Source organism: Lemur catta, chromosome 2 (genome assembly GCF_020740605.2).
Source record: "Lemur catta isolate mLemCat1 chromosome 2, mLemCat1.pri, whole genome shotgun sequence".
NCBI lineage: Eukaryota > Metazoa > Chordata > Mammalia > Primates > Lemuridae > Lemur > Lemur catta.
Window position 1 is genome coordinate 12,727,152 of NC_059129.1, and position 17,312 is coordinate 12,744,463.

The 17,312-nt window shown below is 42.9% G+C and overlaps 1 protein-coding gene across 1 annotated transcript in view; it reads left to right on the forward strand.

Moving 5' to 3' along the window:
* Nucleotides 1-17,312, forward strand: part of VPS35L (VPS35 endosomal protein sorting factor like) — a 102,938-nt gene that overhangs the window by 39,995 nt on the left and 45,631 nt on the right. Inside the window, exons 13-18 of the mRNA XM_045542709.1 lie at nt 2,122-2,199; nt 2,696-2,818; nt 12,136-12,182; nt 13,146-13,257; nt 13,770-13,886; nt 15,034-15,087. Of these exons, the coding sequence (XP_045398665.1) occupies nt 2,122-2,199; nt 2,696-2,818; nt 12,136-12,182; nt 13,146-13,257; nt 13,770-13,886; nt 15,034-15,087 (531 nt within the window). The remainder of the gene's footprint in view (nt 1-2,121; nt 2,200-2,695; nt 2,819-12,135; nt 12,183-13,145; nt 13,258-13,769; nt 13,887-15,033; nt 15,088-17,312) is intronic.

Consider the following 17,312-nt stretch of genomic DNA (forward strand, 5'->3'; position numbering starts at 1 on the left):
GCATGGTGACAATAAGGAGAAGATGCAGAGGACAAAGCGGACCCATCCCAGAAAGACTGGTGTGCCCTGCATCTGTTGCAATCATTTTTGTCAATCCACGCAATGCATCGATTCCCCTGGTTGGATAGTCACTAAAAGTCTTTTGACATAGAAAAAATAAGAGACAGTCTGTGCATTAGTAAGAATTCTTTCAGTTGCAAGTGGCAAAAACCGAATTCATACTACTTTAAGCAAAAAGAGGAATGTATTGGCTTGTGTGTCTGAAGAGGCCAGGGGTGGTGCAGCCATGGTTAGATCCAGGGCCTCAGAGAGCCATGCCAGGAATCGGCCTCTCCCTCCATCACTCAGCTCTGCTTTCCTCTGAGTTGGCTTCATTCTGTGCCTTGCTCTTTGTACGTGGTGGCCCGTATCAGCTCCAGGTTTCCATCCTACCAACTTGGGAACCCTGCTGGAAAGAGTGCCATTTCCCCAGTAGATCTAGCCAGAGTCTCAGGGCTGAGACCTGAGACATGGACCACCTTGGTTACCTGCCCAATCCTACACCAATCACTGTGGGATAGGATGTGCTTACTGACCAGGTCTGGCTCTTGTACTCAACCCTGGAACTGGGGGAGGTGGGTCCAGCTCTACCACAAGCCTCATGGTCTGAGAGGAAGGTTTGATTCCCCAAAGACAAATCACTTTGCTGATACCAGAAGCAGAGGGGCTGAATGCTGGCCAGACTGCGACAGCAGATGGAAATCTTGAGCAACTACCCTGTTGCTCTGGGTAGAAATCATCTAGACCCAAGCAGATTTCCAAGCTGCTCATTTGGCTTGATGAGAAGAGATAAACAAAAAACAAAAGCAGGGAGTGGGTCAGGCGTAGGGGGAGCTTGAAGCTGTTTATTAAAGGAAAGTATGATTAACCCCTTCGGCTCTTCTCCAGGGCTCATCCACCACGGGCCGCCTCTGCTGTCGCCTAACAGATAATTACTGTCTTTTCTACGATAGGATTAAGTGGAAGGAAAGACAATAGAATCAGAACACAATAGAACTGGATCTGACATTTGTTGTTAGTATTTTTTTTAGTCTATGTGTTTGTCCTTGGAAACATTCCTTCATTTACTCAACAACCCTAGAGCTGCTCTTACAATTTAACGCCCTGGTGGTTCTGGAATAAATCTTCCCAGAGGAATTGTTCTCAGCCATCTGAAACACATCATTAGTGTTAACTATCACAACCTCTGGTGGGGGGAAGGCGGGTGGGGAAAATGGGTCCCCGTTTGAAGCAAGGGGTTTCCAGAAAGCTTCTCTTACAAAGTTGTTTCTGTGGTTAAGCAGCAATTGGAAATTGAGGTGCTTCTGAGGAGCTCAGTATAAAGAATATTAGGATGTCTTGTTTAAAACATATTAACTCCCCTCCCTAGCTCATACCTCCAATTTTCTAACCCCCGTGCTCTGGAACCTTCTCTATGATTAACAGATTTCTTCAGCTGGAAATGTTACGATCTGTTTTTTAAACAATGAACTCAGGAGCCAATGGATAATAGCATTATTATGCTCCATCCTTGTCTTGTATAAAATTGCTTAAAATATATTAAAATCTATGTTTGTTTCCATGACTGCCTAGCAAAGAATGAATCCGTACAGCTTTGAACCATGCTTCAGTGGTGGCATAGTATCCGAAATCCAAGCTGACTCTCTTACGTACTGTAATCTTTTCACTTCATCTAATAAGTATAACCACATGTGTGTTTGTCATTTTTTTTGAGAGGAAGAGAATACTGTATACACAATCTTGAGAGCACATTCCTTTTTAGGGCTATATTGATTTTTGTTCTGTGGGTCATCTGTTCAGAAATACATTTGTTACCTTTGGGAAATTGCAAAGGTGATTACTGCAAATGTTCCCTGTTTTTCATTAAAAATAGCTTCCGTGGGTTTTTGTTATAAAAGCAGTCCATGTTTATGGAATAAGAAAACATAAGCAAAAAGAATAAAAATTAACTTTGGACTTTTTCTCTATGTGTGTACATATGTGTGTATATATTTTTAATTAACGGAAATGCCATCACACTGTAGTGACTATTTACAACTCATTTTCCCATTGTCAAGGTAGTCTCATTTTGTTTGGCTGCAGGTGGGAATGGAAGTGGCACCACACCTCAAAGAAAGCCTAAATAAGAACTTTTTTGACTTCCTCCTGACATTCAAACAGGTAAGAGAACATTATCTGAACAGCTAATCGATATGGCAATGATATGACAGCGAATTCACAAACCCGGTTGGTTTTCCAAGTTGAGAATGCCTTAAAGCTCTTTAAATGTGCAAACCCTAGAAAATTACACTAGCGTCTGTTGTAGACAATTAAAATGTGTTGATTGTGCTGAACAAGTGAAGAGCGTTAATATGCATGTGTTAACAGGAAACGTCTCCGGTTGATCAGCCTTTCTTCTCGGCATCTGCTGGCTCCATTTTTATCAGGTTACTTCTTTCCACAGCACATATTCCCCAAACCGCTCAGCTTGGTGACATGAGAAACTTTCTGTATGTTTTTTCTAGTTTAAAAAAAAAAAAAAAACTTGAGAAAGCAGGCTATTTCTCTTGGGGCCATCCAAATGCTTACAAGTACGCACAGTCTTTGAGTTATACGCTCTTTGTTTGTTGTTTGATTTTTCTCCTCCTTTGCTAAGTGTTTATTTGGTCTCCTGTAGATTCATGGGGACACGGTCCAGAACCAGCTGGTGGTCCAAGGAGTGGATCTGCCATCGTACCTCCCCTTATACTCGCCTGCCATGGACTGGATCTTCCAGTGCATCTCCTACCACGCCCCTGAGGTAACTGTCCCCGAGCTTCCGTGTGACACTCGCCTCCGAGGAGGAATGCTGGGGCCTCTCCCTCCATATTGCGGCAGCCCCTGCACTATGTGCCCTGAAAAGTCACCAGGGCCCTTTCATGACAGCTACAGCAACGTCAGCACTAGCCAGCCTTCATAGAGTGCGCACCGTCGTGGCTGGTTCTGTGCTAAGCACTTTTCCTAGGTAGTCTCACTTAACAACTCTGGAGGGGGCTGTGGTCACGCAGGGAGGCCAGATACCCATGTAGGGTCACACAACGAGAAAGTAGCAGTGACTGGACGCAAACCCGTGGACTCTAACTTCAGGGTCAGCAGCTCTATAGCCTCTTCACCCACCTTCCCATGCCCCTTTTGTTTATAATAATCCGATAAAGTCAGGAAAGCAGATAATATTTTTCCCATTTTAAGGAAGGAAAATAAAACTTAGATACTTAATTGCTTTTATAAGATTATTATTATTTTTTGGTCTAATTTTAGTATTGTCAGGAATTAAAGTAACATCAGAATCATAGCAGAAATATTTTTTTCTTCCCTGAGATTGAGATGCAGTTTTAGTAGAAGACCAGTTCAAATTGGCATAATAACTGTGCTAGATGGAGCTTTCCTTGTCTTCCTGTGGTGGTTGCAAAGAAAAGGGAGAGGATACCTAGAGCAAAGCAGAATGTAAAGACACCTACCTTTTCTCCTCTGTGCTGCCAACACATATTGAAAGCCCTACAGGAAAAAAAAAAGGGACATGACTTTGACTAAGCAATCCCATTTTTAAGAGTTTATCCTGCAGAACTAATTAGATGAGTGCATAAACATATAAACACACAGATTTGTTCACGGTAGTGCAGAATAATTGGAGGCAGACATCAGAGGGGAGTGGTTAAATTATAGTATATGCATTCAGTGGAATGTTATGTCATTTAAAATGATGAAGACCCATGAAGATCTGTACATACTGACTTACGGATGTTCACACCTATTGCTGAGTGCAAAAAGGCAGCTACACACATGGCTGTGTGTGTTACAAGTGGCAGTGTGGCCTAGTGTTCAGGTGTGGGCTTGTGTCAGGGTGCCTGAGTCTGCATCTCAGCTCTGTTACAGCTGTTGTGATAAAGTAGAGGCCAAACAATTTGTTCCTCACTGCTCTGAGCCTCCTTTCTTCATCTGTAAAATAGGAGCAATAATAATAATTGCTATTTTCCAGTCTGTTGTAAGGATCAAACAAGACCGTGCACCTGCAGTGCTTAGTGTAGTGCCCCACACAGATAGTACTTGCAAACATGATTTTTGTATGTGCATGACAGAGTTGGGAAGGAGATATGACAGAATATCACTGGAGGGTGAGATGGGGGGGCATCTTATTTTTCTTTGCCTATTTGTGTTTTCTAACTTTTCAACATGTATGCACCATTTATATTCTTTCTTTTTCAAATGCCAAAGTTGGAGGAGAAAAACAGAGACATCTTGTCCTTCCACTGAATGTTCTTACTATTAAGTAAATTGATGTTAAATCAAGCTGGCATAAAGGGAAGACTGGTTGAAAATTTGCTACCCATTGTCTGTGACCCTCAGCATAGTTTCAGCAACCACATGCTGTCCCCAGCTTCCAGGAAAACTTATTATGAACTTGACTGTAGAAAGAGCTGCCCTGGCTATTCTGCCGAATGACCGAAACGTAGAAGCAGGACTGACGTGGTGAAAATAAGAACACTTATTTTTTCTTATTTTAATGAAAGGCAAAATCAGATTAAAAACAAAGGTACATGTCATAAGGCATTCTTTTTTTTTTTTTTTTTTAATTTTAATCTTGAGTAATCTCAAAGGATGGCAGAAGCTGTGAATAGAGCTCTCCTGGGAGTAAAGCTCTAGGAAATCATTATTGCACTAGAATAAGTGATTAAAAAATTAGGTCACCAGAATAATAATAAACTCTGATTCTTGGGGCAGTTAAATAAGGAACACGTAGTGTCTTGTTAAAAAAAATGTCATTTTCAAAATGCAGAAGAACTGATGTCAGTGTGGAAGGTTGTGTTGAAGATGCACGTGACAATTTGGTGCCTAAAAGCTCTGATAGTGCTGGGTGTGAGTCAGCTGGGGAATAGAGCCAGGTGTGTCTTTAAGAGGCCTCCAAAATAAAGGCTGGTAAAGTTTGGCTGCAGCAGTTGCTAATGCACAGAGCAGGCAGGTTAGAGAGGGCAAGGGGGAAGACTTTTAGTTGTGAATATCTGATGTACAAAACTTCAAATCAAAATTGAAATTAAAAAAATAAAACCAGGGAGTGTCTTAGTTTGTTCAGGCTGCTGTAACAAAGTGCCATAGGCTGGGTCGCTTAGGAACAGCAAGCATTTATTTCTCACAGTTCTGGAGGCTGGAAGTAAGAGGTCAGGATGCCAGCGTCAGGTTCTGGTGAAGGCCCTCTTCTCGTTGTGTCCTTACATGGTGGGAAGAGACCCAGCTCGGTCTCTGGCCTCTTAAAGGGGCACCGATCCCATTTATGAGGGCTCCACCCTCCTGACCTAATTACTTCCCAAAGGCCTCACCTCTTAATACTATTATCTTGGCTGGGGGGGTTAGGATTTCAATCTGTGAATTTTGGAGGGACACAAAGATTCAGTCATTCAGTCCATAACTAGGATTGATGATTCAAAAAGGCTTTTTTTTATTGTTGGAAGACAGGATTTGTTTTTTTAATACAGTTGATATTACATTAAGTAAAAAATGGATTTATGTACCTAGTTTCAGGCACATTCTGCACAGGAAGAAAGCAGCTATTTTGTAAAACCTGCTTTTAGGCAATGAACACAGATCTGTTGATAAACTTTTCATCATGGTCACCCAGCAGCTGATTGCTTGTTGGGGTCGGGGTGGGAGGTGTGGAGGGAACAAGGCCTAACCCCTGACATCAGGGTGTGGGTGGTGTAGAGTCTCCTGACTCCTGGCCGAGCTATGGGATGCAAATTGTGCACGTTGAAAAAGCAGAAAGTGCATCATTTGAGGTTGGGTCAGGCAGTCAGCAGACCTGGGTTCACACTGCAGCTGTGTTGCCTTGGGCTGTTTGACCTCTCTGTGCCTCAGTTTTGCCAACTGTAAAATGGGGCTAATAATAGAACCTTCTAAGGGCTGTTATGATGGTAGCTATGATTGATGATCCACACCAGTGCATGGCCAGGACCTGGCACATGGTAGGCACCAGGCCAGTGAGGGGGGCCACCATCATTATGGCCAGTTCTGACAGGCCTTGCTGGAGCAGATGGGGACCTGAGCTAACCAAAAGGCCAGGAAACAGGCAGGGGAAGGGACCTATATGAACAGAGGCAGGTAACAGGCGTCATAAGGGGACCAGCATTACTGGAGACGGGTGAGAAACAAGGCTGGCTGGGAGGGGACCAGGTTGCGCTGGCTGCAGAGGTTGTTGAACATGATGTCAGGAGAGCAGGGATCTCTGAAGGGTTTTGCTCAGGGGAATGGTTTGAACAAAGTGGTGCTTAAAGATCAAGTGGGCAGAAGCATACCAGATGGAGTAGGAAGAGGAAAACCAGTTGGTGGCCGTGCAAAAACAAGAGGTGGGTTGGATAAGAGGGAATTGCATAATCTGAAAAAAAAATGTATTAATAAAAATACAGAGTCACTGGGAAGAATTTGGAAAAGGTAGAGGAGTTAAAAGGAGAAAAATAGCCACTCAAAATCCTGCTCTCCATCCGTAATGGGTCAGTGTTAACATTTTGGCATTAATACATTTTCTCTCTTTCTTTCTTTCTCTTCCCCCCACCCCCACTTCCTTCTCCCCTTTCCTTTCTCTTGTTTTTCAGATGAGAATTTTCCCTGTATAATTTTGTTTCTGACATCATAACAAACACGTCCACCTGTTTTGAGAGTTTTGTGCCCATCAGTTATTTTAGGAGGTGTTTAGAGGCAGAGCTTGTTGCAAATGGAGAATGGAGGTGGGAGATGGGTGCAGCTAAACTCTTGAGCCTCTTACACAATTACCTCTTCTGTGAGGCTCAGTCTATGCCAAGCTCTGTGTTGGTGGCTTTACTTGGGTTATCCTAATTCACTTTCACAGCTTCTTTAGGTTCCAAAGCTGTGTAGCTGAAACCAACAAGCCAGCAGATTTGTTCTTTCAACTCCTTCTCTAAACTCTTCCTGTCTAGGTATCTCTTGTTAACTGCCATGCTTGAGGTGGGATTTAAAGGCCCTAACACATTGACCCGTGGGACTATGGTCATACTACAAATTGCACTTCAAACATTCTAAAACATGATTAATCTACTAATGCACATCCAAGCATAGCCTTGGTCACTGTTAATCTCCATTAAGCATACAGTCCTAATATTTTGAATTAGGAAACAATCCCAATGAAAGAGAAGTAACAGGAAAAATTAAAATGTTCTGCTTTTTAATGCCTGGGGTGTAGATTTCTTTTTATTCACATTGAAATATTGTATTTCTTTGAAACTTGAGCATATTAACTCTGAATTGGGGGAAAGGGTAGTAGATTTTAAGATTAGTTTCTGATTTTGCTCACCTTTTATATTTTTGCTTCATTTAGAAAAATAAGAAGGAAAATATGTGATGCATATCATTTCATCCTCTTTTGTAAAGCAGTATTTGTAAACACTATTGGAAGTTTCTTTAGTAAAAGCAGAAGGACAAATTTGTGAGCACTGTGGCCTTCATACTAGTTTATCTCGGTTTAGAAAATAGGAATGCAACCTTGGCCTGACTTCTTACTTCCTGTACTTTTGAAATGGGTAAAATAAGCCTAATTTTGAGATCACTTTAAAAAATCTATCAGTTAGGCTGGGCGCGGTGGCTCACGCCTGTAATCCTAGCACTCTGGGAGGCCGAGGCCGGTGGATCGCTCAAGGTCAGGAGTTCGAGCCCAGCGTGAGCAAGAGCGAGACCCCGTCTCTACTAAAAAAAATAGAAAGAAATTATCTGGCCAACTAAAATATATATAGAAAAAATTAGCCGGGCATGGTGGCACATGCCTGTAGTCCCAGCTACCCGGGAGGCTGAGGCAGGAGGATTGCTTGAGCCCAGGAGTTTGGGGTTGCTGTGAGCTAGGCTGATGCCATGGCACTCACTCTAGCCCGGGCAACAAAGTGAGACTCTGTCTCAAAAAAAAAAAAAAAAAAAATCTATCAGTTAAACGTGATGGTGATCCTACAAATCCACATATATTGATGAAATTTCATAGAATTAGATGCAAAGGCATACTCTTCCCCAAAAAGGAGCACTTATAAAAGCTGGTGAAATAGTCTAGTTAATTGTATTATACCAGTGTCAGTTTCCTGGCTTTAATAACACACTATAGTCATGTAAGATGTCACCGTTGGGAGAAGCTTGGGTGGGAAGAACCCAGGACTTCTCTCTTCTGTTTTTGCAATTACTTATCAACCTATAATTAATTCAAAATAAAAAGTTCTTGAAGAATCTGTCAATTAGGGGCAGTTTGAAAAATGATGTTATATCCATGATATGGACTCCTCAGCCATTAAAAAGAGTAAGGCCAAGGCAGAAGGATTGCTTGAGCCCAGGAGTTTGAGGTTGCTGTGAGTTAGGCTGACGCCATGGCACTCTAGCCTGGGCAACAAAGTGAGACTCTGTCTCAAAAAAAAAAAAAGAGAGTAAGGCCTAAACTCCATACTGTTTAAAAAAAAAAAAAGAAGAAAGAGTAAGGTCAATTTGAGTGTGCCAGCATGGGAGGAGAGAGGACCATGCTAAATTCTTGAGTAAAAAAGGCAAGTTGCAGCCCAATATTTGTAAGATTATCCATTATGTAACAATCCCATTATGTGAAAACAAAACTAGACTTCTGCAATAATATATATCCACAGGGCATAGGGAAAATTCTGGGTAAACACCAAAGCGTTGACAGTGGCGATCTCTAGCAAGTGGAAGTTGATGGGGGGGAGGTTAGACACGTCTTTCTTGATGCTTGCCAATATTGTTTGAACTTTGGTCCTTAAGCATGCTTTATTTTTACAATTTTTATAAAAGCAATGAAATTTTATATATAAATAAGTGACATGTAGGGGCAACAACAATAACAAAAACCTGAAACAAAGAACTTACTAAGCAAATGCCTGCCTTGGGGATCTTCTGAATCTTCAAGCTCTGATGTGTGTGAAAGCGAAATGTGCTGAGCCGTGAGTTTCTCAGGGGTTGATCCCAGCCAATAGGCTCGTTCCGATCTCAGTCTGCTTTGATCTGTTGTTCCTCTTGTTCTTGCCAAAGATAATCAATTCTGTCACTTCTCAGAAAAAAATAAATAAGTCAATAACCTCCAACATACCTGCCTGGGATCCATAATGTTTGGCTCTCTGGGCACTTATGTGTATTCCTAGATTCCTATATGACCACAGAGCCTTTTTTAAAAAAAGTTATGGTCTTGGAGGCATTTTTAATGCATTCATCTTTTGTAAAAAAGAGAACTTTTTAAGCATTTGTCTCATCTTAATGATGAGAATCTTTTGTCCATATGTTGGCATTTGACCTGGTTCATCTTTCCAGAAGTGGTAGGCAAAGATGTCTCATTTGTGTGTATGTACGTGTGCACGCATGTGCATGTATGTGAGATAGAATAAGCCTCATGTGGGCATAAGTTCCTGTCTGTTTTCCTTAGTATCCTATCCTCAGCACCTACAGTAGTGGCTAGTAGAGTCGTCCCTTGGTATACTCGGGGGACTGGTTCCAGAACCCCTATGTATATACCAAAATCCACGCATATTCAAGTCCCATAATTGGCCCTATGGAACCCGTGTATGCTTTGGTTTGGCATCCTGAGAATACTGTATTTTTGATCAGTGGTTGGAAAAAAAATCCACATATAAGCAGACATGTGCAGTTCAGACCCATGTTGTTCAAAGGTCAAGTGTATATTAAAGTTGCTCGTTATGTAGGCATCGGATGATTATTTGTGTGTGTTGGGGAGTATCAGTGTGATACACAGATTTCCCTTCCTCTTTCCTAGCCTTTTCCAAAACCACTTTGGTATTGGTCTTTAAGAATGGCTTTTCACAGATAAATAACCCCGTGAGTGGGTTAGGGAAGCCATGTGTGGTGTCATCAGTTTTGTTTTCAGCTAGGATGCTTCTGGCCGCAAGGAACAAACACCTAACCAGCCCGGCCTACAAGTATAATTCAGTGTTTCCTCTCCCACAACAAGTGCAGGCTCTAGACCAGGCAGGTTCAGTCCATCTGTCTGCTCTGCCATCCCTGGCTAGCAGCAGAGTGGCTACAGCCATTCTAGGTCTCATGTCCAGATGTGACAGCATCCAGAGGCAAAAAGACAGAGGGTCTTCGATTGTTGAGTCCGTGTTTAAGAATGGGAAACTTTTCCTCAAAGCCCCCAGAAGACTTCCCATCCTGCCTCTTACATGGCAAGAAATCCTGTGCCCATGTCTAAACCCACCACAGACAAGGAGAATGAGACTACCATGACTGATTTGAACTTGGATTGGTCTGCTTGGGCTGCCATAACAAAATACTGCAGACTAGGGGCTTAATCAACAGACTATTTGCTCACAGTTCTGGAGGCTGGAAGTTCAAGGTCAAGGTGCCAGCCAGATTATTTTCTGGTGAGGTTCTCCTTGGGTTATGAACAGCTACCATCTTGCTGTGTCCTCACGTGGGTTTTCCTCTGTGTACATGCATCCTTGCTGTCTCCTCCTCCTCCTATGAGGACACCGGTCCTATGGGATTAGGGCCATGCCCTTATGATCTCATTTAACCTTAATATCTCCTTAAAGGCCCTCTCTCCAAATACAGTCACATTGGGGGTTAGGGCTGCGACATACGAATGTGGTGGAGACATAATTCAGTCCATAACAGGACCCAACCTGCTTTATGTGGGGCTGAGGGAGAAATCTGAATAAAATCGGGGTTCGGTGGGTGGAGATACCAGCAGTATCTCCATGGTCAGCTGTCACCTTAATTACTTAGGCAATACCCACGACACAGAGGGACACAGCTGGAAAGGGTGGAATTGCACTTGAGAGGATCCTTCTGCTTTTTGACTTCAAGGCCAGACTTTGATACAGATCTCATTTCCACCACTTACTAGGAAGTGGCTTAACCGATCAGAGCTTCGGCTTCCTCCTCTGTAAAATGGGGTAACGTTACAGGAGCCTCAGAAGGCCCTGGAAAAGAGTAAATGAGCACTTAGCCCAGCCCCCCTGGGGCAGCGCTTAGTGTCCTGTAATCACCTCTTGTCCTAGGGTCGACCTTCCCCAAACCACTGCCCTAAAGGATACTTCTTCCATTGATTTAAAAACAAAACAACAGGAACAAAAAAACCAGGAGCTCTTTTAAAGATACGTAATTGTCTTAAGATAGCTCCAAAGCCATTAACGGTATTCCAGTGAGCAAGGCATCTCCTTCCTTTGGGGGAAGAAATATGGCAAAGAACGTGGCCTTTGGTGCCAGCCTGCCGGGTTCGCCGTCTGGCTGCTGTCGCCGGCTGTGTGACCTTGGGCCTAAGCTCACCGTGGGCACCTCGTGAAATGGGGAGGGGAGGAACGTGGGGGTCAGAGGAGTGGTGGGCAACGAGTAATTTCCACTCTCATTTGTGCTCTGGAGCTCAGGAGGTGCCTCTGTCATCACCCTGCAGCAACCCCGCAGATGGGATGGTGGCGCTTTTATCCTCCGAGTAAGGATGAGGAGACCCAGGCTTAGCAAAGTCGGCGACTCACCTGAGGTCTTGCCGTTGGTAGTTGGCAGGGCTGGATTTGAACCTGTGTGTGCCCAACACCAGGCCCCCCACCCCATCCATTCTTCCAAATGCTACCAGGCTGAATTTCTTTCCTCCCCTGCCCTCCCCATCCTTACCAGGCACTAAAAGTTACATAAATGGGCACGTGGCTACATTCACTTTAGAGTAGTGGTCCCCATCCTTTTTGTCACCAGGGACCAGTTCCATGGAAGACAATTTTTCCATAGACCGGGGCCAGGGGTGGGGGTGGTTTGAGATGATTCAAGCCCATTACATTTATTGTACACTTTATTTCTATTATTATTACATTGTAACATATAATGAAATAATTCTATAACTCACCGTAATGCAGAATCAGTGGGAGCCCTGAGCTTGTTTTTGTGCAGCTAATGCCGCCGCTGATCTGACAGAGGTGGAGCTCGGGTGCTGATGTGAGTGATGGGGAGCGGCTGTGAATATCGTTCACCTCCTGCTGGGGGGCGGGGCATTGGGGACCACAACTTTAGAGCATTATGTTGGAAATCGCTTAGAAATGTTGCTTTCGATCCTCCAACCTGATGATTTTTTTATTACTATTTTTGACATGTTAGGCTCTGCTTACCGAGATGATGGAGAGATGTAAGAAACTAGGAAACAAGTAAGTATTTTAAGATTCATAAATCCTGAGTTTGAAATGGACTTGACTGCTTTTTTTGAACTTGGTGTGCTTACCTGGGCAACAGAGCTGACACAGAGGCAGGTTAGCACGGAGGCTACTGGAGTCCAGGTGTCTGACCTCAGACCGTGGCCTCATTCCATCTTAGCCTTGTGACCTTGGGGTGCTTACTTGACCTCTCTGTGCCTCAGTCTCCTTATCTGTAAAATGGGGACAATTTAGTAGTAGCCCTTTGCCCATGGGGCTGTGATGGGTGGTAGGGCCAGGATGAGCTTAATCTTCCCGTCTCCCATATAGGTGAGGTTTCCCCTCTGCTCTCCTTTCGGTGGTAGATGTGTAGGTTTTGTTCACCACTGCATTCCTAGTGCCTAAGATCTCTCTCGCTTTTTTTTTTTTAATCAGAGACAGGGTCTCACTTTTGCTCAGGCTGGTCTTGAACTCCTGAGCTCAAGTGATCCTCCTGCCTTGGCCTCCCAGAGTGCTGGGATTATAGGCATGAGCCACTGTGCCCGGCCCAAGATCTCTTTCATAAGAGATCTCTCACCTAAGAGATGTGGATATGTATTTGCAGCATGGATCGATATTGTTACTTAATATTTAGTTTTATTAGTACACCAGCCTATTGAAGGTTCACTTTCCTTCTGTCTAAGTGGATTGGATTACTTGCTGATTTACTTGTCCATCTACCCACCCATCCATCCGTCAGTCTGTCCATCCATGCATCCGCCTGTCTAAAGATCCAGTTAATTCAACATTTATCAGGTTCCAAATATGAACAGAACAGTGTTAGTCTCTAGAGATTGCCTTTTTGCTCGAGTCTTTTTTTCCCCCAAGCTTACCCTTGAAGGGCTGTCAGTCATCCTTCCCAGCAAGATACATCCTACAGTGAAAGTGCCTTTTATAAAGGGGAAGCTCGGCTGACTTGGGGCATTCTCTGTCTTGCAGCGCCTTGCTGTTGAATTCCGTGATGTCAGCCTTCCGGGCTGAGTTCATCGCCACAAGGTCTATGGATTTCATTGGCATGATCAAAGAGTGTGACGAGTCTGGTTTCCCCAAGGTAGGCTCTTGACTTAATGCTTAGCAGGAGAACAAATGGGCAGTGTCTATCTGATAGCCCTCGAGGGAGAGAGTCCAGTGTTGGGGGCAGCGTGGGCCAACAGGAAAACAAGTGAAGGCTCTGTTCCCGCGGAAGGCGATGGAAGATGCGTTAGAGCCCGGGACTGTTAGACACTGTGTAATTGCTGTCCATCAGATTAGCTCGCTATAAAGTATTTAGGAAAGACTTTGTTCTAACATCTTTAAAAATATATCTTCACCCATTTATGAAAAGCTTTGTCTACGGGAATATTTTGGCCCAAAAATTAGACCAGTGCTTGGAGCCAACTCTGTTGTGTGCTGCTCAGTGTAACTTGGGTAAATCTGCAGTAGAATTTCAGAAGGAGGTTATTGGAAGATTAACTCCGAGAAGGATTAACCACTACAACTTTCGCTTTTTTTTTTTTTTTTTTAAAGCTCAAGTTACTTTGACTTAAAATCTCCAGTAACATGATGGTTTGGTATTTTTCTTAGCATCTCCTTTTTCGATCACTGGGGTTAAACTTGGCCTTGGCTGATCCTCCTGAGAGCGATCGGCTTCAGATTCTCAATGAAGCTTGGAAGGTTATCACTAAATTGAAGAATCCACAGGTGCGTGACCCCTTAGACTTTAAATTGATTGCTTTTTGTTTAAGTTATGCAGTATATTCTTTCATGTAAAAACTTATCTTTTCAGCTGGGCACAGTGGCTCATGCCTATAATCCCAGCACTTTGGGAGGCCGAGGCAGGAGGATTGCTTGGGGCCAATAGTTTGAGAACAGCCTGGGCAATATAGTGAGACCCTATCTCTACAAAAAATAGAAAAATAAGCCAGGCATGGTTTTGTGCACCTGTAGTCCCAGCTACTTGGGAGGCTGATGCAGGAGGATTGCTTGAGCCCAGGAGTTTGTGTCTGCATTGAGCTATGATGAGGCCACTATGTTCTAGCTCAGGCAATAGAGCAATGCTGTGTCTCAAAAAAAAAAAAAACTGGCGGGGCACGGTGGCTCATGCCTGTAATCCTAGCACTCTGGGAGGCTGAGGCCGGTGGATCGTTTGAGCTCAGGAGTTCGAGACCAGCCTGAGCAAGAGCGAGACCCTGTCTCTACTAAAAATAGAAAGAAATGATATGGACAGGTAAAAATACATATAGAAAAAATTAGCCGGGCATGGTGGTGCATGTCTGTAGTCCCAGCTACTTGGGAGGCTGAGGCAGGAGGATCGCTTGAGCCCAGGAGTTTGAGGTTGCTGTGAGCAAGGCTGACGCCACGGCACTCACTCTAGCCCAGGCAACAGAGTGACACACTGTCTCAAAAAAAAAAAAAAAAAAAACTATTAGTTTTCCATTATAGGTAAACAAATAATACAATTGTAATAAATAGATTTCTTTTAAAAACAAAGAGCTGTAATTAGTGAAATGATAATCTTTTTTGCTGGAGAATGATACGCTTTGATTCTTTCAAATTTTTAAGCTTGGTAAAGCTTCCCAAATTTCTGTCTTAGCCCAAGGAGCAATTCTGAATGAAAGTCTAATTATTAATAGTTCCAGGCAATGCATGTTTTTCTACAACTTGCTTCTCACAGTTAAATGTAACAGTGGTCCAGAATTTTCTGTACATGAACCATTCTTATAATTCTTGTCATTTGTCAACTCCTTGAATTGCCAAGGTCTTGGAAAGGATTTGCATGTGATGAACTTTTTCCATAAGGCAAACCATGTTGTGCTCATTGTAAAGGTGTTTTACTTTTTCTTTGTAGGACTACATTAATTGTGCCGAAGTGTGGGTGGAATACACCTGCAAGCATTTCACAGTATGTATGACTGGTACTGTTTTTGAAAGAATGATTTTTTTTTTCATGTTTGTAGTAGTGAATGAGTCTAATTTAGGCATTTAGGCATTTTACAATGGTAATCATTCTTATAACTTGTAAAAATTGTGTTCTTTGTAATAAAGTGTGATGGAGTATTAACATGTGCATTATAACAAACATGTTCCATGCTTTTATGTAAATTTGGGAGAGGCTGCATTATGCAAAGTTGTTGTTTTTCTCGACATAGGACACTTTAGATGCTTTTATGCAAAAGTGCAATGTGACTTTCCAGGGGGGGTCTAGTAAGCTTCACTTCCTAAATATATTTGACTTGCATGTAATTTTTTTCTTAGGCAAATAGAGATGCTTCTTTCTGTAGGCACAGACTAGAACCACAGTTTGAGGAATACCAGGCTTGTCAAAGAGCAAACACTTTAGAAGCAAGTAGAAATGTGTTCATATCCTATTGCCAGTTTTTTTTATTTTAATCAACTTTGAAAAATGGAAGTATAGCATTGTTATGGTCCGAATGTTTGTATCCCCCCAAAGTTCATATGTTGAAACTTAATCCCTAATGCAGTAACTTACTATTAAGAGCCTTTGGGAGGTGATTAGATCATGGGGGCAGAGCCCTCGTGAATGGGATAGGTGCCCTTATAAAAGAGACCCAAAGAAGCTTATTGGCCTCTTCCACCATGTGAGGACATGGCAAGAAGGCACCATCTATGAGGAATGGGCCCTCACCAGACACCGAATCTGCTAGTGCCTTGATCTTGGACTTTTCAGCCTCCAGAATAGTGAGAAATAAGTTTCTGTTGTTTATAAGCTACTCAACTTATGATATTTTGTTATAGCAGCCGGAACAGACTAAGACAAGCATATGTGCAAAAAAATGCACATATCATAATTTTGCTGCTCAATGAATTTTCACAAAGTGTACCCATATAGTCACTGTCCAGAGCAAGAAATAGGAAATAACTTACCCCCCAGAACTCCCCAGCTCTGCCCGACCTGGCCACAACCCCCAGCCTTCGGGGAGTTGAAGATAACCACTATCCTGGTCTCTAACTCCAGAAATTGGTTTGTCTCATTTTGAGCATTACATAAATGTTGGTCCATTGATTTTTATTTTTTGTCCAGTTTTTTTTTTTTTTTTTTTTGCAGAGAGACATTTATTATTTTAAAATTATCAAGTGCATTCACAAGACAGAAAATACAAGTCTGTACAAGGGTATTTCAAGCTGGCTGGGCCCAGTTGCACCTGAAGCACAGACTATTTGTCCAGGGCAATGAAAGCTCAGTGCTATCAGAACAGAGCTCTGCAGCCGCGGGCCCTATTTTTATTTTACATTTTCTCGTGGAAATTTTTAACATACGATCTCCCTTGTACTCATCACCCAGGAATTATCAACTTATAACAAACTTGTTTCATTTATATCCTTACAACTTCCCCCCACCTGGAATATTTTGAAGCACATCTCAAACATCATCTCACTTTTGTCAGTATTTCAGCACATCTGTAAAATGAGGATTCCCTTTTTGAAACTGAATACGTTATCCTAACTAAAAAGTTCATAATTCTTGAATATCATTAAATATCAGTCAATATTCCAGTTTCCCCAATTGTCTCATAATTCTTTTAGTTTATTCAAATCAGGCTTAAAATAAGGTACATACATTGCAATACTTAAAGTACTTTTGATCTGTAAATTCTCTCTTAATCTCTCTCCTTCCCCCCTTCTCCTTTTTTCTCCCCCTGTAATTTGTTTGTTGAAAAAATTGGTGTTTCGTCCTATAGAGTTTCGAAGACTGGGTTTTGCTGATTGCATCCTTGTGATGGTGTTTAACATGTTTTCCTGTCTGTAGTATTTCCTATAAATGGGCAGTTAGCTCCAGAGACTTGAAAACCATTCCTAGCTAGTGGGCCATATACAAACAGGCCCTGGCTGGATCGGGCTGTAGTCGGCTGACCCCTGATACAGGTGGCAAAAGTGAACAGTGAGCAGTTAGGTCAGATACCTTGTAAGGGGCGAGGCTGTGCTCCTCCCACAATGCCTCACTGGGCTCCCTGCGGGTGCCTGAGGGCGGTGCCTGGGCTGGGCAGGCAGGAAGTGACATGGCCAATTTCACCCCGACTCGGGGAGAGCAGGTGCGAGGTAAAGCCCCAGGACGTTGGAGGACAGCATTTAGTTCTGACTTAGTGCCGGGCTGTGGTACTAGATCAG